At 40.8% G+C, this 22,929-nt stretch overlaps 1 protein-coding gene across 1 annotated transcript in view; it reads right to left on the bottom strand.

Annotated features, from left to right (window-relative positions):
* The window catches only part of csmd3a (CUB and Sushi multiple domains 3a), a 389,031-nt gene that overhangs the window by 360,235 nt on the left and 5,867 nt on the right, over positions 1-22,929 (bottom strand). Inside the window, exon 2 of the mRNA XM_067412377.1 lies at positions 2,330-2,552. Coding sequence (XP_067268478.1) covers positions 2,330-2,552 — 223 coding nt within the window. The remainder of the gene's footprint in view (positions 1-2,329; positions 2,553-22,929) is intronic.

A 22,929-nucleotide genomic window follows, 5' to 3' on the forward strand; every position in this document is an offset into this window, starting at 1 on the left:
AGAAAAAAAGAAAATAAAATTAAGTGAGTTTGTGTTTGAAACTTGGACAAATATCGGTCTGTGGGATTAGAAAAATAAACTTAATTGAAAGAGAAAACAAGTTGATTTTTCTGACCTCACTGGCAGATTTTGTCCTTGTTTTAAGCTTAAACTCACTTCATTTTAAATTTTTCAGCAAACAAGACTATCTTGATCTAAGAAGTTTTTGATCTTTTTAATGGAAAACAAATAATATTTCCAGTGTATACAACAGCAAGGCCACCAGCATTTGTTCCAAGGTAAAGTAATGTTGTTAAACTTTTGCTCAAGTATTTCATTTAAGTCCACAACCAAAGAGTTCAGAATAACATAGCATGCAGAAACTGTTATGTTCACATATCAGGTGCAATCGTCATCAGATTTTCTGTTCTTGTCTCATTCTGATTCACAGTCGTTGCAGATTTTAATCAGGGGCATTTAACAATTTCTCTCAAAGAAAACACAGATGAAAATGTTTCACAGTCTATGTAAGCAAAATAATGAAACCATTTTACTGAAATCCCCAATTCATCACTAAATGATGATGTTCTACAGAGCTTGTAAGCTAGCAACCGTAACCAAGGGGGCGGAGCTGAGTGAAGAGTCGATGTTACAGACAAACACTTTCCGGCATCAAAATCAATCCAGCAGTACTGAAAACCACCGACAACAAATCACAAACGGAGGCATTCTGAGAAAATAACAAACACTTGAAGCAGAAATGTATTTTTCTGACAACTGTTTGACATTTTAACAGAGGGAATTCTGAGGAAATGACATCACTAGAGCAATATGTCACTTATTTAGCAATCTGTTTAGCCAATGAAGCGTCATTTTTTTGGATACAGAGTCTGTAAAGCGAAGACTGGCATAAAATAAATACGTTCAATCATTGTAATTGCCACGAATGAATCTCAGCTACCTGAAGGCAGGAGGTCTGCTGATTTTGTTCCTGGCTAGTGAAGAGTTTTGTTGCAATAATTGCTTTACCCTTTAATTAGAGGAGAGTTAGTGCAGGTTAATTTTGTGTGCTTTTAAGTGTTTTAGCCCCAAATTAATCAGGTCTATAATTCACAAATAAGCGAGGAGTTATGACTTGATAGTGCAGAAAGTGTCTGGTATACTTGATTCTAACACTACTTTTTCTTCACAAAAAACATTTAAACTCAAATATTTCAAGCCCAATTATTTATTTGAAGATAAGTAGAAAAAGCAGGATATGTGTGTGTAAAATAGTGATACAGAAGTCACTATGTATGCGTGTGTATATATACACACAAAGTGACTTCTATGTTTTATATATATATATATATTAGGGCTGCAGGATTATGACAAAAATCATAATTGTCGATTATTCCCTTGAAACTGTAATTGCGATTTTTAATTACGATTATCACAATTTGCATTGAATAGCTTTATACCATTGTTTGAAGCAACTGCATGCCATATTTTTGTATATAAAAAAAACACAATTTTTTATTGTTTTCTATAGCAGTAAACCTCAAATATCAACTATATATGGGTTTGGTTTCCTCTTTAAATAATAATTATAAAAACAAGTCAAAATATGCATGGTATAATATTAGGGGCAGAAAAATGCAAGTAAATATTTTTCCTTGTAATCGCACCTTTGAACGATTACGAAATCGTAGCATCCGTAATCGTAATCGCGATAAGAAATTGGATTAATTGTGCAGCCCTATATGCATATATAGTACATACATAGTACACAGCACATATACACTGTATATATATATATATATATATATATATATATATATATATATATATATATATATATATATATATATATATATATATAACTTTCCAAATGACTACTAAAAAACACATTTAAACGCAATAAAGGAAATACCCTTCCAATCCCTGTCTGTTTATTTTGTGAGAATGACCAGCTGAATGTACATTACTCTTACTCACACAGCTTCTCCTGTTTGGACACAGTTCTTATTGAAACAGGAAGTCAGGGCAAAACAAATGGAAGATCTCGTTATTCTCCCCCTTTCCATTTTATAGCCAATAGGGTTTAGCTGATGTCACATGAATCACGATTTGCTACTTGCTATTTCAGTCAGCAGCAGGAGGTTTCAGTGGGAAGGACATTCTCATTTTACTGAGACAATTTGCATAAACCCCTGAGCAAATAATGATGTCATCAATATTTTCCAGAATGAGTAAGGCTCACATTTACACCTATTTCTGATTGTCCCAATAATAAGGAGTACATTAGCATACCTAACAGCTTTAAAAGCCACAAAACTCTCATTTAGATGTTTTAATCTCCAGCTCTTACCTCGTCCTGAAGTTCGCAGGATGAGGATGTCCATCATATAAAGATAAAAAGTCATATTCTTCCTCCACAGCGAAGGACTGAAAAACTATATGAATTCTGCTCCTCTCCTCGGCTACAATAACCCACGTACAGTTCGCTCCGTTAGGGTATCCGTGAGGAAAGCCTGGACTTTCTATGGTCCCATTTTTCCCTTTTAATGTCCCACCACATGTAAAAATGAAACCTGCGAAAAGAGGGAAAGAGAAGAGAATATGAATAGTCTCGCAAGTCGACATGAAACATTTGAAACCGCTTGTGCTTCTTTGGTAATGTGATGTATTGCCAAGTGAAACGGGACATTCAATTCTAATAAAGGCAGAATGATTGATTTTACCCATCAGAAATTGACCTTTCACTAAGCTCCGCCTCCCTTGGTTACTGTTGCTAGCTCAGACTTACAGAGCGTCCCAGTTTTCGAATTCCTGATGCACAAAAATCAATTTCTCGCACATTCTATTTCACTTCAAAACCAAATTATGGAATTAAAAAGGTTTGCGAATTGCATTATGACAACATCTCCTCATCTCTGAGCAATACAACTATCCTCTGGGAATTGTTTGTGCAGCTAGTTAGTATTCCTCTCCGAGTTTAACACATCACTCAACTCTCTGAGAAAGAAAAACAACTGGCACGATCTGACATCACAATCACATTAGTCAAATCGTGCCAGTTTGTGCGCTGATGCCCGTAATGGTTTGGTTGTGACATGAATTACTATATCCGTGCGTCGTGTTTGAGTCACCATCGTCAGATGTCTGGGGTTCGGTTTAATGACCGTTGCTCATATGTCATCCCGACCGCCGTCGTGGGTGTGCGTCTACACCTGCTACCCTCAAATTAGTAGGGCTTTTTATATGCCACAACCTGAGCAAATAGACTGGTAATGACAACCAGCATTAATTGAGCTTTTCCATTTATCCCCTTCCGCTTCCCTTAAGGCGTAATTAGCTTTGCAGACTCCATGAGATCAAGGATATTTCCTCTCCCATCCTTACTCTCAAAGCAGAGGGAATGAATTCAGAAGGGAGAGGTATGTACTGACTCATAGCCACACAACTCAGATCCACAGACACCGGGAAAAAATGCACAGAGAATGCATAAATAAAATAAAGACTATTTTTGGAACCATTAAGAAAGGTTTCCACCATTTTCATGACAATTAAGCACATTTCCTTGAAAATTCTCATTAGTAGATGCATCTGGACATTTTTCCATTAGACTGTCATTACTGCAACACTGCGATAAAAGCTCTCGTCAGTGTAAATGTGAGGGTTTCTTCCAACCAGATACAAATCGTATTTCGTCAGCCATTAGTTTTGATTTGTACGACGTCACGCCTGATAACCCCGCCCACTGTGAAAATGCATTGGCTGAAGATATACACTTTAAGTGCAATTTGACTATGGGATGAAGCCTATTAGAAATGCAGTTAAAATGCCAGTAAAATTCAAGATATGAGGACAAAAAAGCCCCTGTTTGGCTTTTTGACATTTTTCCTGAATATCAGCACGATTGCAAATGTGTTGCTATCAGGTCAATAAATTAACACTCTGAGGTCTGAAAACGCGCCGGCGCGTTTTGCAGGGTTTTTTTTCACATTGCAGCAAAACAGACTTAAAATACTCTGTCATTTTTTGTCATAGAGACATAAGTATTATATCAATTGAAACTATAGAATATCTTCTTTTATTTGTGTACACTCAGAGTAAAAACACAATGTTGTGCTTTTTGTAAAATAAAGAAAACTAACATGATGAGTGATCTCTCCTCTCCCTCTGAACGAAGTCCAATCTGATAGTTCTCAGAAAATTAACTGTAACTTAGTGAATACTAATCACAGAAAAAGTGAACTTAAGTTAATGCTCAAGAAAAGGTTCAATGTTTAAGCTTAAAGGGTTTAGGGTTCCCAAAATTCATTTTTTTTTTTATTAGTTTTTATGAATTAAACAGCTTGTAAACATACTTTATCATTGGAAAAAATTGGATTATGCAATAATTTAAGACATTTCTCATTATATATTTTCCTTTTTGGCATAAAGTGTTTTATAAAATTGAGTCAAGAATCCTAGAGTTCTATAAAGAACCCTACTGAACTTGTTTTTGTTCAATTTCGCCAAAGAAAAAAAAAAAAAAAATCAGAACAAAGCCCCAGTAGAAATTTTGTGCATCTCCAAGCAACATGCAGCGTTTTTCATTACTGAATGAATCAGTGTTTTTTAATGAATGGAGTGAGCCATTGATTCAAAGACAGTGGCTGCATCCGAAATTACATATTTCCCTACTATATAGTAGACAAAAAAGTAGTATGTCCGAATTCACAGTAGGCAAAAATGACCCAGAAAGATTCTGAAGTGTGCATATGATAGACACTTTACTATCCCATGAGGCCACGGGAGAGGAGTTGTGAATGACTGTGAAGCGACGCAACTGGTGCTGGTAGGTCACATGATGATGAAATCATGGTGAATGCAGTATAACATTCATACTATATATAGAATGTACTTTTTTTAGCGCTCAAAGTAATTATTTAAAATAAGTACCTACTCAAGAGATTGTGATTTCAGACACAGCCGGTCACTTGCTTTGTTCTGGAATAAATCAGCCGTTTGAATGAATTGGTTGAATGAATGACGTTAATTAAGTGACCAATTAAGTTTAATTTTTAGAGTATTGTTTCTTTTTTCATTCATATTCATGCCACCTCTGAGCTGCATTAAACAGTCTGTGTAAATGCACCTAAAAAACCTCAGAAAAAAATGTAATGGCCACATTGTTGCCTTAAAAGTGTTATAAGTTCAGTTGAATCAAAATATTTCTCACAATTGTGAGACAAATCCGCAATTGCGAGTTATAAAGTCCAATTTAGAGGGGGGAAAAACTTTATTTCTCAGAATTGCAAGTTTATATCTCACAATTCTGACTTAATAACACGCAATAGCGACTTTATATCATGTAATTCTGACTTTGCAACTCGCAATTGCAAGTTCTTCTCATGTAAACTTGCAACTGCAAGAAAAACTTAATGGCTGCGATAGAGATGATCATCAAAACAAAACAGATGTTTAGTTAGTTTTCGGCAGAGTATCCGAGGCACAAGCTGTAGGCTCCGCCCTGTTCTGGAAAGCTCATTTGCATTTAAAGACACATGCACATAAACAACATATTTTTCCTTCCACTCAAGAATGGGCGTTTGCAACAAGCTATAATAAATGATCTGTGGGGTGTTTTGAGCTGAAACTTCACAGACACATTCTGGAGACACCAGAGACTGATATTACATCTTGTGAGAGGAGCATAATAGGTCGCCTCACTGTAAAAAAATATTGTTGGTTTAACTTAAGTTACCTGGTTGCCTTAAAATTCTGGGTTCATTGAAATTAAAAATTTGAGTCAATACAATGAAGGCAATTGATTTAATCAACAGAAACTCAAAATATTGTTATGTGAACCACATTAATTATCTAAGTTGATTTGACAAAAGAAAAAAATGTGATAAAAAAATCATGAAAATATATATATTTTTTTTTACAGTGCTTTAAATGATCTTTTGGGGGTAATCTCTCAGATGTGTGATTAATTTGATTATTAATCAGCACATCATGTAATTAGATTAACAATTGTAATCCCAAATATAAAAGTAATATATAACTGCGCATAAAAAATCTAATATGTTCTGATTTGTTCTTTTTATTGTATTGCAATGCAACAAACTGCTTCTCACTGGAACATATACTGCATCTGTGTAACAAATAAATACTCAGACCTGAATGATTACAGGCAGGTGCATCAGACACTGAAGCACCATGAAGAGAATAGAAAGATCCCACACACTCCGGCAGCTTGCAAAAACAGTCATTATATTGCAACACTGCAGTTATGCAACACCTGAGGAAGGCTGTGTGAGTCAAACTTTGCAATATATTGTTCATAGAAATGTTTTTTTTTTCCTTTTATTTTTCTTCATTACTGTATTGCAATTAAAATTATAATAATACAATGATTTTTATTATTTAATTTCAATTCAGCATTAACTGAATGCTTTAAGGTGTATTATCACTTAAATATGCCATTACAGTAATGAGAATGAGGACGGCTTAGTATGCATGCATATGTAAAACAGGCTTGATTTTCTTTAGGAAATATATATCGGGATGAAGTATGATCCAGACGTGTTCCGAAAAGAACACGTGAGAAATCAGCTAAAACTGACATTTCAATTTATCCAAACTAAACTAATCCCATCTATAGGGACAGAAGAAATTGTGTTTGCATTGGAAACATCATCTAACAGGAGAGAAATATGATAAAACAATTAGAGCAAAAACATACTAATTGGCTTCTAGTTGTTTCTCAGGAATAAAAGCTGTGAAATCCTCCAGCATGTGCGGCCGTGTCTCTAAAGACCCTGTCATTAAAACTTGGATTGAATTAAGCAAGAAGCTGTTATAAAGCAAGTAGTCATGACTAAAGGCGATTGCTAGGCATGATGCACAGCATCGGCGGACTCCTTCATTATAATGTCATGATGTGAATGCACCAATTACTGGATTTAGAAAAAGATCCTTCAATGCTATGAGATGAAGTATCGCCGCAATATATCAATCTAAAATTGCATATTGATATTTCTTTAGTGTGCAATGTTGCTGTTTGAGCATGAAAAAGTTATTCTCTATATCTGTTTCTGAACTCCCTCAAACGCCTCCATCTTGAGTTTTCTTCACAATATTCCTCATTTATATAATTTATGCACAGAATAAAGGGGCGGGGCCTGGTTGAGTTAGTTAGTAGTGTGTTGAAACTGGTAATTATGGTAAGGGGCGGGACATTTCCCAAACACCAATCACAACACACTGCTCCGGCCGACCAATCAGAGCACATTGTGCTTTTCAGAAGGAAGGGCTTCATAGAGACAGGAACTAAACAGAGCGTTACTGACAGACTGGGAAGAGAGGAGCTGCAACAATGGAGAATATGAGGAACATATTGCATGCAAACCTCTTGTAACAGAGCCCAAAAACTAAACCAAGACTTTGAAAGAGGGCATAATTATAGGTCCTCTTTAAATCAATCCATTTTAAAATGTTGATAAGAAAACAATGAAACACAAAAGTCAGGACCAAGTCTATTGCATTATATGCAGTTCTCAAAATGACTAGAAAAAACTCTTTTCCAAAAGCCATGAATCCACTGCCCAGAGGCTCAACATCAAACAAACATTTACAGAGAGCACCAAAGTCTTTGCAAATTCTGCAAGCGCCCAATCTCTTTTATCACAAACCTTTTATGGCAAATAAAATAAAAAAATCCCAGCAAGAACAAAACATTTTCACAACTTTGCAACTTGATTGCAGTTCAGTTACATCATGGTACAGTGTTAAAAATGTTTTAGAAATCACATCAAAGATAAAACAATATATGTTGTGCAGTTTACATACAGTGAATAGATTACCAGGAAAATCTCAGATTTGAGAATCTTCAGTTGCAAATGCATCCTAAGGCCATGAGTCCACTAAAGCGCTTTTAGCCAGCTGAAAACACTGAAAACACCTATCTGTGAGCGCTTGAGAGCAATGCAGCTTTTTTTGCAGTTGAAATGCTTTGCTTGCTATGAAACGAAATATCCACGGAAGTGTTGCTAGTACATAATTTCACACACAGTTTGTTTCTGCACTGTTTCTATATAAAAATGTCAATACAATGTCAAGCATTTGCTCTCTGGCTCGTTTTAAATGATTTTGTTCCATTAATATGCTTGTTTTTGTCATCTGTTGACGTTGTACAAGCAGAATGTGGCGGTTGGTCGGTTTAGTATTTGTCCCGCCCCTCCTCCACTGTGATTGGACGGCTGGGTACAAAGTGCTGCGTTTTACCTAAAGTTGAACATTTTTCAACTCTCGCCAACTTGTAAAAAACACTGAGTGCTCAGCATGAAATAGACGCTCAGCGCCTTGTTACGCTCCTGCAGTTTTAAAAACGCGGCACTCTCATTGAAAATAATTTGCTAGCCATGAAAAACGCACACAACCTAATGCTATCTAACCAAAATAACACTAATACAATGTATTTTACTACCTGATTTATAGAGCGTTTTGAATGGTTTTACAGCTGTTTTATCATACTCAGGTCTGAAAGAAAAGCTCTAGTGACAGTGGCCTAAAATAGTTGTGTAATAAATGAGAACTAAAGGAAAAAACTGTGAAAATGTGATCCACAACATACTGTAACCGATCCACATGATGTAATAAAGCAATAAGTCAAAAGTGACAGTGAGTTAGTCACTGATCAGCCATTGCAAATGCTCAATGTTTAATAATTAATTGCATTTATTAATAATAATTGTTAACTAGACCACCTGTAGGTGATATTGTATACATGTACCATAAACTTGGGGCCCACTTTATATTAAGTGACATAGTACTTACATTTAAGTTAATCATTTGATACAATGCACTTATTGTGTACATACATGTTTTTACATTGTACTTATATTTTTAAAACACCTGCATGTAATTACATCTGTAATTAATTTCTGTAATTACATTTATAATTACACTGTTGACCCATCCCTTACACCTTAACCCACCCTTAAACCTACCCATACCACCAAACCGGTCTCCAACATTACCCGTGTCCACCTCAATAGCAGCAAAAGTGTTTAGCAATTCAATATGAACTCAATAAATACATTGTACTTATTTTTTTGATGTAAATACATAGTAGTTAAGGCCACTTAATATAAAGTGAATTCAATGCATTAGTGACTTTTTCAGCGCTGTTGGTTCCGGAAGTATTTTTTCCATTCATTTCTCCCATTTTAAGCCATGAACCAAAACAATCAGCTGCAAGGAGAATCATAACATTACAAAATTTGATTTAAAGCAAAAAGGGATTTGAACTACAATCCTATGAAGCATTGCCAACAGCATAATCAAATTTAAAACGATGGAGAAACACAAATCTATTCATTTAAAAACGTTGATTATATGTATAAAAACAATATATGTAAGTTTATTGGAAAATATGGATATAAGTATTTTGATATTGTAGGGAAACTGACTTGATTACGTCATTCACAGTGCTTTACTGGAGTGGGCGGAGCTAAAGAGCTCTCTGATTGGTGGAATTTTCTTTACAGCATCATGGTTAATGTAGTGTTTTACCACGCTGTTAAACATTGATTGTTTTAAAGTTGGAATAATGTGGGCTGACGGCTTCAACAGAAGTAAATATCATCGATTAACCTCGTCGCTCACAGCAGGACTGACTTTAGCAGTTTATAAGCTATTGTTCCCTATGGAGAAAATAGATTGTTATTTTCAGAACCTCTATGGAATTCAATAGAATGTACAATCACAGTTCCACACACATCCAATCAGAACTCAGAGGCGGAAAGATCCATTTGCGAGCGAGTGACGTCTCTGCAGCTGTGGTGGGAAGAGTAATTCTGTCTGGATAATGCTAAACCATTCATTTCTCCAGGCAGCTACAATTGGAGGCAATCTTGACCGAAATCAGCCATTGTCTCTATTATCAGTGTCACATCATGAGGTGACTTTGGCCCTCGACCGCCCCTAGTCTAGACAGAGAAAGCATAAGATAGACTCTTAGAATTGAGGGTTACTTCTGAAGCGTTGTCAAGCGCTTTACACACACATTTGTTATTCTGTTTTAAAGGCTGAGCACAAAACTCATATCTTGTAGACATGGACAGCACCACTTATTTTCTCTTTTTATCAGAAGTAGTGTGTGAAAGCCAAGATATAAAACTCAATACTTCTATTAAATGAAAGGTTTTTGTAAGTTCTAAGTATAAAAAGATAATCATGGCCATGCAACATTATTAACATAAAATAAAATTGCAAATGATCAGAGCCTAGGGATGCACGATATATCGGCCACAATATCGGTATCGGCCGATATTTTTAATGTTATCGTTATCGGGCCGATAAGAAAATTTGGCTGATTTATTAAAGATGGATTATTTCCACTGTTCACTATGATGGTTTTTAATTGCTTGAAATATGATTGAAATCACTTCAAAAAGGAAAATACAGTTAAGTGCAACATGTGCAGCGCAAGTCTGTCATATAGACTACATAATATTATAATGAGAACATTATAATTGTGTGCTTGGGACATGGCTTTTAATTTTGTAATCAAAAATTATATAAAAATTTGGATTTAGATTTATCGGCCGATATATCGGTTATCGGCTTTCAAATATGAAGAATTATCGGTTATCGGTATCGGCCAAAATTTTCATATCGGTGCGTCCCTATCAAACCTCTTTTCATGTTTTCCTTGTATTGACAACAAGCGGAAGGAGAAATATGTATATCCTACACATCTACTGTATTTGCAACAATAATGATCATTATCATTACTTATGATACAGCTTTTAATGCTGAATTTTTTTTTTTTTAAATTGTCCATCCATAATATATAAAACAAAAACAAAAAAACACAAAAATGAACAAATAAATACAGTTAAGTAAATAAATAACTTGGGTATTATAAAATATTGTAAAATGTACAATAATCATGCAACATAATAATCAGAAACAAATGTATGTAAAATCCACTTAGCATTTAGTTTGAGTGGACATGTAACGCTGTTGATCACACTCCAAAAAGTGATTATATCATATAAAAAGCAGGTGGTTGCATTCTAATATGTTTAAAAATAAATGTTCCCAATCTCTATCTCTGAGCTACAGAAGGGCACAACAGACCTCTTCACATCAAACATGCGTGTTAATCACTTATGAAAGATTTCTATCTCATGCTGAAATTGCTTTATTGTGGTTTGCTTGGAGGTTTGGAGGTCAGATTAATCTTTAACCTAGCAAATAGCATGAAACAGCTGCAGAAATACACCTTTCTGGAACAGAATCCATTAGAGATCGCTGTAAACCACCGCCTCAAACACAATTTCTCCCAAAAAAATGATTATTGCCTGATTTTTGAGGGCGCATCGATGATGATCACTTAAAGACATGAGCCAAAAAATACAGCAACAATTTTAAAAAATGCACAAACAATTAAAGTAAGTAAATAAACTTATTTATAGTACACTACCGCTCAAAATTTTTGAGTCAATTAAAAAAAAAAAAAAAAATTATTCAGTAAGGACAGTAAAGACATTTGCTTCTGTTGAAGTCGTCAGCCCGCATTATTTCAGCTTAGTTTTTAAAATAACAGTGTTTAACAGTGGAATTTGTGGTGAAAAACTACATTACCCATGATGCTGTACAAAAATTCCACCAATCAGAGTCGAAACATGTGCCAAAAGAGCTCTTTAGCTCCGCCCACTCCCATGAGGCACTACAAATGCAAATAAAACATATTGTTTTTATATATAAATAATCAAAATTTTAAATGAGTAGTTTTATATTATTCCATCGTTTTTAATTCACTTATGCTGTTTGCAATGCTTCAAGGGATTGTAGTTCTTTCCCTCACTAATGCTGTTAAGTTCACAGTCTTTATCCTATTTTCATGGTTTTTTGCTTCAAATCAAAGTTTGTAATGTTGTGATTCCCCTCATAGATGCTTGGTTTGGTTCATGGCTGAAAATTCAACTTTGCATCACAGAAATAAATTGAATTTTAGAATATATTCAAATCAAAAACAGCTATTTTAAATTGTAATAATTTTTCACAATTTTTACTGTATTTTTGATCAAATAAATGCAGCCATGGTGAGCAGAAGAAAAACATTAACAAATCTTACCAACCCCAAACTTTTGAATGGTAGTCTGAATAAAGTAAGTAAATAACCTGGGTATAGTAAAATATTAGACAAAAATCCCTCAACAAAGACACAAACAAAACAGACCATGACGCACAATCACCCGGCCTCTAAATTCATTTAGATGCTTTATCTCCACTCCTCCTCATTCTGCTTTACTTTCACGGCAGGAAATCTCGTCTCATCCACCAATCACTCTGATTATATGCTGCCCTCCCCGGGGTGACCGCTGACACCGTGATGCCGCCGCGCCTGCCGTCGCCCGCTATAAATTGATAGGAGAAACAGCATTAACATCACGCTGCGATCGCCGAGCGGAGAAAATAGGTCAGTCATACGAATCAACATCTAAACACATAAATCTCATTCAAATACGAATGCGAGTCCAACACGGGACCCAGCTGCTCCTGCGGCGATTTTAACACGTCGTCTCCACCCGCCATACAGACGCACGAGGGCTCAATCAATTTGTTTTGCCACTGGAGAGGCAGAACACAGATGACAATAGACCTCAATCTTATTTCTTCACACATAACCAGATGGCCAGAGAAGAATCGGAGCTGACAAGCTCCAAAGGCTCGAGTACAGCACATCTGCCGCGACGTGCTCTTAGAGTCTTGCGTCTATAAGATGTGAAGGGATATGCATGCAGACAGATGAGAAAAAAGCCCGTTTGGGCTTCCAAAAGGGTCAGTGTAGTGTTGTGATTCAGTTTGAAGTGATGGGATGTGCAGACACTATCCGCTAAGACAGAATAAGATCCTTTTAAATCTGCTTGGCTCATTGATATAACCGACACAAATGACTATACTGAATGAAAGACTAGAATCTTCAGCAGCTCTTCTCTAGAAAAGTGCATTCCATAGTGACCATAAACATCAAACTCAAAAAAAGCGCTATAAAAGCAGTCCATATAACAGCAAACAGGTTTGGAGCAACATAAGGTTAACATATGAATGATACCATATATAAATCGTCAATTGATATATACACACACATATATAATATAAACATATATCAGGCTACATTATGCGCTTGAGTGTTCAGGAAACCTTTCTGAAAACAGTCATTATATTTGCAATTCCATTTGCTGCTCAAGTAACACGCTTCAATACTCAAGGATTAGATGGGAGAATAACAGGTTTAAATTAGCATCAAGATCACTAGCCCTCTAGACATGCAGTATGTTAACAAGCAGAGAAACCATTAGACATGGATTTGGATCAATCATTTCTGTCATAAGAACAGGGGGTCGTCTCAGATAGCCTGACACTCTTGTTTAAGACTGTTCATTACATCTAAAAACAAACCAACAGCGTCGTTGTAAGTTGCAATCGAAAGCCAGTATTGATTTGTAGCAGGGTTAGTCTGTGGACGAGGCATGAGTCAGGTTGATCAAAGCAGAGGAGATGGTCCTTTGAAGCCAAGGAAAAGGGCAAACCTTCAGCTTAGAAACCAAACAACTGTTTCTTTGACTTTACAATGTTTTCTTCTACATTTTAGTCCTCAAAAACTATATATAGTACTCCAAAAAAAAGTATTTTAAGGGTGCACTTCCTCAAGTTTTACACATACAGACATAAAGTGGTTTTATTTTACATAGAGCAAGTCACCTCATGGGGACCATTTTGAGATCACATGACCAGTCAAATAACTCTCAATTTATATTGGGGGCCTGCCTATTATTGGACAATTTTGCTCACAGAATAAATTAATCATGGCTGACCGTAAATAGAGCATATCCACCATGGCATCGGTCCCTGAAAACATTTGCATGATGCAGTTCAAGATGACCACCATAAACACCAATGCATCAAACAAAAAGAGTAGTGTACTTATCCCTAAAAAGCTTAATGTATCATATTTGATATGCAAATGTTAATCTAAATCATCAAAACTTTGCTGATGCACACAATCTACTACATGCTGATTGATAGTGTAGACTTTTCTTAGCAAGTAAAAGTCTTTTAGTATAATTGTACAAACCACCCCCTACAGCCTGTGCTTCACGTGGACAGTTGGTGGCGCTAGAGGGATTTAGTTAGAGACCTCAAATTTGCTATGGTGACATGTCAGATTGTCCTCTATCTGTGTGCCAAATTTCATAATTTTCCTGCAAGCGGTTCTATCATAGACTACCAAAGCAGAAGAAGATGGAGGAATAATAATAAATACAGCTGCGAGCAGCAATTATCGTGGTTCAAGCGCTTTAAGACGTAAAAATGGATTTAGTTTTATTTATCAAGCCTGTAACCACCTAGATCATAGATGGAAAAGACCATTTACAGCCAAAACTGCAATTTACTAAGGAAATGTGTTATCGAGGTTGAGCCAAAAACCTAGGACTAGTTCATGAAAGATTGTTTTTTAAATAATTTCCAATATTTAACGAATGATTTGGATGATTTTGATGATGAATGATTTTGCAAAGTTGCTTAGAATGAGGAGTAGTACGGTAGTGTGCATAAAAATTGCATGATACACAATCCTTTACACACATAAACAACGCAAAGGCACCCCCTGGTGGCTGATTTCTTTCGAATTTCTCACAGGCCTCTAGAGCCATGAGTCAAACAGGCCCAGTGAGTTTCGTTCCGAACAGCCTCCGTTAACCTAATAGGTGCTCAAACTTCATTGGACGATGATGGCCATGTTTTTCGAGATACACAAATGTCCGCGAAGACAATCGTCGCACATTCGACAAAGACACCACATGCCAATTTTCAAGTCAGTCGGACTGACTGTTGTGTATCTGTAGCCATTTTCATGTTTGCTTGTTTTTTCATTTTAGTGGCCACGTCCTTTTTCACGCAACCACAGACCGAGTTTCTGTGTTTGGTGAAACCATCTCATTCCATTCAAGAGGGATAGTCATTTTAGTAAAAGTGAGTTTTGTTCATCTTGAGCCAAGGATTACAATGATATAAGACCCTTGAGGGAACGATTTAGGAGTTATGAACCATTACATACTTTTGATTGCTGTAGCGCCACCGTCAGGCTGATTGGGGCGAGCATTGGTGACGTTGTAGACGGTGTAGGTATTACCATCCCCAGTTTCTACGACCAACAGTTTGGTTTACTTTTAGAGGAGAATAGAAATTCTAACAATTACAACAGGTTTTTAGCACTACGCCTTCAAACTCCTAAAAATAGGAACACTAATGGATAAAACGGTTCCTGTCTATTTTTAAGTCTACTCTTAAAACTTATTACTTCTCCCTGGCATTCAACATCTCATGACTTACTGTGCAATGATCCTATATTTTAATATTTTATCCATTTTACAGTGTTTGTTCTATAGATTGTCTTATTGTTTGTTATCTTGTTGGCTGTTCTGTTTTGCATAAATGTGCTATATAAATAAACATTATTGTATTGTATGGTATTGTATAAAATAGGTGCCTACACACCACCAGTGGTTGGCCGCTGATTAATCAGTTGAAAAAAGTAAATCAATTTCTAAATGCTAATTTTTTTTCCCAACTCATGACTTCATTTCTTCTGGGAAATAAGCTATGTAAACATTAAATATGTGCTTGGGTTTTTTTTTTGTCAAGCTCACTTGGATTTGTTCTAGATCATTAGATGTGACATTAAGGTGATGTTTTTTTAGGAGGTGAATTCATACAAACGCTGCTTGTTAAGTCAGCTGCATTTTCTTTTCTGACAGCCAAAAAATGTATTTGGACACGTCAGAAATATATTACACTATATCACCTGTAGTCATTCCACTGGGAATCAACTTGACTTCATACTGTACATCCTCTAAAAATCACTGTGAAAATCACAATTGAAAGACACTGCATGCAGAATTTGATGGCAGATAGCATTTGCTTAGATTTTTTTTTTTTTTTTTTTTTTTTTTTTGTAATCAAATCAGATATTTTTAAGAGTTACTTAAAATGTAAGGGAGAGTTACTCAAAAATGTAAAATGTCATAATTTTCTCCAAACCAGTATGGCTTTTATAAAGTGGCCTTGTTATGCTAATTTTGTTTTGTCGTCTCCTACAACAGGTTTACATGCATCCAAGGTCAAAAAAACACTTGAATTTTCTCATAATATACATTACAGCATCACCTCATGTCTCACAGAGTCTGAAACGGTTCGTTCAAAGATTCAGTCTCTCTAAACTTCTCCTGTCCGAGAGCCTGCTCTGCTCTGATTGTTCAGATGGCCCAGTCTGTTGTAATTGGTCGACTGCTTACAATGCGTGTCAGGAACGAAACACCCATTACCATATACGGATTTAAGCTCTTCCTCAGCACTTGATACACAGTGATACAAACAGAAACGATTCTCAGCTCTGAAAACGGCGTCTTCTCGACATGAACAACACGAACCAAACTCTTTCAGCCTCAAATAAAACTACAGTGATTGAGGGCAGGGCAAAGAAGAGCATTATGCAAATTTCTTACATTACATAGGTTTGAAACGTAGTGAAGTGCAACTGGAATTACTGACGACTCGTTTCAGCAGTTCAGAATCAATTCTTTGTTTTAGGAGTTAATAACTTTATTTGTTGTGCACTTTGATCTTTAAAGCTTTGCAGAGCTTTTACATTCTCAAACAGCTTTATTACACACTACATGAAAGGGAATATACAAAAAAGCATTATAAGGACACTTTAACATCATCGTTTGTGTTAAGACAGTAAGATATTCATGTTTGAAACAATAAATGATGACAAGTTTCATTTTTAGGAGAACTGTCCCTTTAAGGATCCTAATATGCCAGTTTATGCTACACATCTAACTGACTAAAATTTCCTAAATCTAAGGCACTTTGAGGAACATTCAAAAGAGGCAATACATGTGGATTAAGTTCACTTAAAAGTAAGGAAACCACTAAGCCAGTCATCAAAGGTAATCCCTTCTGACAGAAAGCAATCGCTGGACAAGGAACAGATGATGTGAACAGAATTGAAAGCACTATTCCAGTTGAATTATTGAAGGTAGCACAAACAATACAAATTTTATCATTACGCAGCTTACCCGGCGGGACCTTCGAGGAGTGTTAAAGCAACACTCGCCGACACAACTAATCAAACTTCATCAGTGTCAATTAACAGAAGCCCCTTTCTTTCTGGAATACTGCTGGCCCAGATCTGGTTAATAAACGAGAGAGCTTCGCTGGTGAATAATTACGATCGCCCAGGTCTGCCATCTGTTATTCAATTTGTGAGACGGGTGGAGAACGCCTGCTTTGCTAGAGCAGGGATTCCTCGATTTCACTCGGTTTGTGTAATGAATTTAAGCGGTGTTTGTCAATCAAGCCGTTCTCCACCTGATAACTGAGAAGAAAGCTTGTGCAGCCGAGCGAGACTTTTGAAAGCTTCTTAAAACAAAAGACTGCAGTCTTTTTGAAAAACGGATGTCAGTAGATAAATGCGAGGAGAAACAATATGCAGGTAGGAGATGGATGGAAAATAAGCGGATAGACAACATCACTACTGTCACTCATACTTATGTTTAGGGATTTGTTCAAAGATTTGCCCGCCATGGTTCAGGATACAAACATGAATGATACCTAAAATCATGCTGTTTGCCAATGCACGAGCTGTTCATACTTTTCTAAGCAATTTTCACCTAGTGGATGATAAAACACCTGCAAACATCGTATGCCAAATTAATAAATGATTATTTATACATAACTGGTCTTAAAGAACAGCAGACTGGCTGAATGAAAAGGCAAACTGAAAGTCAGAACAGCGAATTTCCTTAAAAGGCGAGGAGTTTGCCAACTCATCAACCACCTAACAACTTAGCAACATGGTGAAAAGTTCAGCACATACCAAAGAAATAAAAAAAAATAAATAAATAAAAAATAGTGCTTAAATGTTAACTTAAGTTACACAGTTAAAAATTTGTTTGTGCAGACTCTGGTCCTGAGTTCACTACTGCCGCACTGACTCGGGTCCTGAGTTCACTACTGCCGCGCAGACTCAGGTCCTGAGTTCACTACTGCCGCACAGACTCGGGTCCTGAGTTCACTACTGCCGCACAGACTCGGGTCCTGAGTTCACTACTGCCGCACAGACTCGGGTCCTGAGTTCACTACTGCCGCACAGACTCGGGTCCTGAGTTCACTACTGCCGCACAGACTCGGGTCCTGAGTTCACTACTGCTGCGCAGACTCGGGTCCTGAGTTCACTACTGCTGCGCAGACTCGGGTCCTGAGTTCACTACTGCCGCACAGACTCGGGTCCTGAGTTCACTACTGCCGCACAGACTCGGGTCCTGAGTTCACTACTGCCGCGCAACTCTGGTCCTGAGTTCACTACTGCCGCGCAACTCTGGTCCTGAGTTCACTACTGCCGCGCAGACTCGGGTCCTGAGTTCACTACTGCCGCACAGACTCGGGTCCTGAGTTCACTACTGCCGCACTGACTCGGGTCCTGAGTTCACTACTGCCGCGCAGACTCGGGTCCTGAGTTCACTACTGCCGCGCAGACTCGGGTCCTGAGTTCACTACTGCCGCACAGACTCGGGTCCTGAGTTCACTACTGCCGCACAGACTCGGGTCCTGAGTTCACTACTGCCGCGCAGACTCGGGTCCTGAGTTCACTACTGCCGCGCAACTCTGGTCCTGAGTTCACTACTGCCGCGCAGACTCGGGTCCTGAGTTCACTACTGCCGCGCAGACTCGGGTCCTGAGTTCACTACTGCCGCGCAGACTCGGGTCCTGAGTTCACTACTGCCGCACAGACTCGGGTCCTGAGTTCACTACTGCTGCGCAACTCTGGTCCTGAGTTCACTACTGCCGCACAGACTCGGGTCCTGAGTTCACTACTGCCGCGCAACTCTGGTCCTGAGTTCACTACTGCCGCACAGACTCGGGTCCTGAGTTCACTACTGCCGCGCAACTCTGGTCCTGAGTTCACTACTGCCGCACAGACTCGGGTCCTGAGTTCACTACTGCCGCACAGACTCGGGTCCTGAGTTCACTACTGCCGCACAGACTCGGGTCCTGAGTTCACTACTGCCGCACAGACTCGGGTCCTGAGTTCACTACTGCTGCGCAGACTCGGGTCCTGAGTTCACTACTGCCGCGCAACTCTGGTCCTGAGTTCACTACTGCCGCACAGACTCGGGTCCTGAGTTCACTACTGCTGCGCAGACTCGGGTCCTGAGTTCACTACTGCCGCGCAGACTCGGGTCCTGAGTTCACTACTGCTGCGCAACTCTGGTCCTGAGTTCACTACTGCCGCGCAACTCTGGTCCTGAGTTCACTACTGCCGCACAGACTCGGGTCCTGAGTTCACTACTGCCGCACAGACTCGGGTCCTGAGTTCACTACTGCCGCACAGACTCGGGTCCTGAGTTCACTACTGCCGCACAGACTCGGGTCCTGAGTTCACTACTGCCGCACAGACTCGGGTCCTGAGTTCACTACTGCCGCACAGACTCGGGTCCTGAGTTCACTACTGCCGCACAGACTCGGGTCCTGAGTTCACTACTGCTGCGCAACTCTGGTCCTGAGTTCACTACTGCTGCGCAGACTCGGGTCCTGAGTTCACTACTGCCGCACAGACTCGGGTCCTGAGTTCACTACTGCCGCACAGACTCGGGTCCTGAGTTCACTACTGCCGCACAGACTCGGGTCCTGAGTTCACTACTGCCGCACAGACTCGGGTCCTGAGTTCACTACTGCTGCGCAGACTCGGGTCCCGGGTTCACTACTGCCGCGCAGACTCGGGTTCCGGGTTCACTACTGCCGCACAGACTCGGGTCCCGGGTTCACTACTGCCGCGCAGACTCGGGTCCCGGGTTCACTACTGCTGCGCAGACTGTGGTCCTGAGTTCACTACTGCTGCGCAACTGTGGTCCTGAGTTCACTACTGCCGCACAGACTCGGGTTCCGGGTTCACTACTGCCGCACAGACTCGGGTCCCGGGTTCACTACTGCCGCGCAGACTCGGGTCCCGGGTTCACTACTGCTGCGCAACTGTGGTCCTGAGTTCACTACTGCTGCGCAGACTCGGGTCCCGGGTTCACTACTGCCGCACAGACTCGGGTCCTGAGTTCACTACTGCCGCACAGACTCGGGTCCCGGGTTCACTACTGCCGCACAGACTCGGGTCCTGAGTTCACTACTGCTGCGCAGACTCGGGTCCCGGGTTCACTACTGCCGCGCAGACTCGGGTTCCGGGTTCACTACTGCCGCACAGACTCGGGTCCCGGGTTCACTACTGCCGCGCAGACTCGGGTCCCGGGTTCACTACTGCTGCGCAACTGTGGTCCTGAGTTCACTACTGCTGCGCAACTGTGGTCCTGAGTTCACTACTGCTGCGCAACTGTGGTCCTGAGTTCACTACTGCCGCGCAGACTCGGGTTCCGGGTTCACTACTGCCGCACAGACTCGGGTCCCGGGTTCACTACTGCCGCGCAGACTCGGGTCCCGGGTTCACTACTGCTGCGCAACTGTGGTCCTGAGTTCACTACTGCTGCGCAGACTCGGGTCCCGGGTTCACTACTGCCGCACAGACTCGGGTCCTGAGTTCACTACTGCCGCACAGACTCGGGTCCCGGGTTCACTACTGCCGCACAGACTCGGGTCCTGAGTTCACTACTGCTGCGCAGACTCGGGTCCCGGGTTCACTACTGCCGCGCAGACTCGGGTTCCGGGTTCACTACTGCCGCACAGACTCGGGTCCCGGGTTCACTACTGCCGCGCAGACTCGGGTCCCGGGTTCACTACTGCTGCGCAACTGTGGTCCTGAGTTCACTACTGCTGCGCAACTGTGGTCCTGAGTTCACTACTGCCGCGCAGACTCGGGTTCCGGGTTCACTACTGCCGCACAGACTCGGGTCCCGGGTTCACTACTGCCGCGCAGACTCGGGTCCCGGGTTCACTACTGCTGCGCAACTGTGGTCCTGAGTTCACTACTGCTGCGCAGACTGTGGTCCTGAGTTCACTACTGCTGCGCAGACTCGGGTCCCGGGTTCACTACTGCCGCACAGACTCGGGTCCTGAGTTCACTACTGCCGCACAGACTTGGGTCCCGGGTTCACTACTGCCGCACAGACTCGGGTCCTGAGTTCACTACTGCTGCGCAGACTCGGGTCCCGGGTTCACTACTGCCGCGCAGACTCGGGTTCCGGATTCACTACTGCCGCACAGACTCGGGTCCCGGGTTCACTACTGCCGCGCAGACTCGGGTCCCGGGTTCACTACTGCCGCGCAGACTCGGGTTCCGGGTTCACTACTGCCGCGCAGACTCGGGTCCCGGGTTCACTACTGCCGCGCAGACTCGGGTTCCGGATTCACTACTGCCGCGCAGACTCGGGTTCCGGATTCACTACTGCCGCACAGACTCGGGTCCCGGGTTCACTACTGCCGCGCAGACTCGGGTCCCGGGTTCACTACTGCCGCGCAGACTCGGGTTCCGGGTTCACTACTGCCGCGCAGACTCGGGTCCCGGGTTCACTACTGCCGCACAGACTCGGGTCCCGGGTTCACTACTGCCGCGCAGACTCGGGTCCTGAGTTCACTACTGCCGCGCAGACTCGGGTCCCGGGTTCACTACTGCCGCGCAGACTCGGGTCCCGGGTTCACTACTGCCGCGCAGACTCGGGTCCCGGGTTCACTACTGCCGCGCAGACTCGGGTTCCGGGTTCACTACTGCCGCACAGACTCGGGTTCCGGGTTCACTACTGCCGCACAGACTCGGGTTCCGGGTTCACTACTGCCGCACAGACTCGGGTTCCGGGTTCACTACTGCTGCGCAGACTCGGGTTCCGGGTTCACTACTGCCGCACAGACTCGGGTCCCGGGTTCACTACTGCCGCGCAGACTCGGGTCCTGAGTTCACTACTGCCGCACAGACTCGGGTCCCGGGTTCACTACTGCCGCACAGACTCGGGTTCCGGGTTCACTACTGCCTCACAGACTCGGGTCCCGGGTTCACTACTGCCGCGCAGACTCGGGTCCCGAGTTCACTACTGCCGCACAGACTCGGGTCCCGGGTTCACTACTGCCGCACAGACTCGGGTTCCGGGTTCACTACTGCCGCGCAGACTCGGGTTCCGGGTTCACTACTGCCGCACAGACTCGGGTCGGGTATTAGGTTCACTACTGCGCAAACTCACCCAAATCAGCACATGTTGGGACATCGGCAGTGTGGTGAGAAATCGAATCCCCCCAGGAATCATATTTCTCATGACAGTAGCTTCACTTTTCTACAATGGAAGAGAGTGAAGGTGCATCATCCATCTTATTTTTATCATCTATGGTTCTTCCCCAAGAAAATCTCATTGACAAAGTTAGTAAAAAGCATACTTTTAGGATAAAAGCAGTCTTGTAGATCACAGAAGCGGATGAACATGTCTTCAGACAACCTAATACATCATTAGTTGAATGAAAGATGACTGGGCAAAATTTCTCAAGCACATATTAAAAGTCGGCAGGATAGCTACAAGACAAATCTGACATCTGAGCAACATTTCAAGTCAATTATCTTTGATGAGGACGGAGAGGTTGATGATGGATCACAATGTCAATTAAAGCGTCATCTGCTTGACTGATTAAATTAATTTCCTAGATGCTTCCTGCACTATTTCACTCAGGGGTCGTGCTGTTTTTTTAAACGTGATCTTCACAGACTTTCAGCTCGAGAGCGATGATGAATAAAGGTTATGGGGATCAAGTAGGAAATAGTTTCATAGTGGCTCTTTTGCTGAAGGCGACACGCTGTCATCTGAATCTGAGGTTGTGGAGAAACACGGCAGTAATATCACTAAAACTTTCATTAAAAACCCACGGTAGGTCAAGGTCTGGTATTTTTTGGTGAACATGACATCATTTCAAAGT

Source organism: Chanodichthys erythropterus, chromosome 2, assembly GCF_024489055.1.
Source record: "Chanodichthys erythropterus isolate Z2021 chromosome 2, ASM2448905v1, whole genome shotgun sequence".
Taxonomy (NCBI): Eukaryota; Metazoa; Chordata; class Actinopteri; order Cypriniformes; family Xenocyprididae; genus Chanodichthys; species Chanodichthys erythropterus.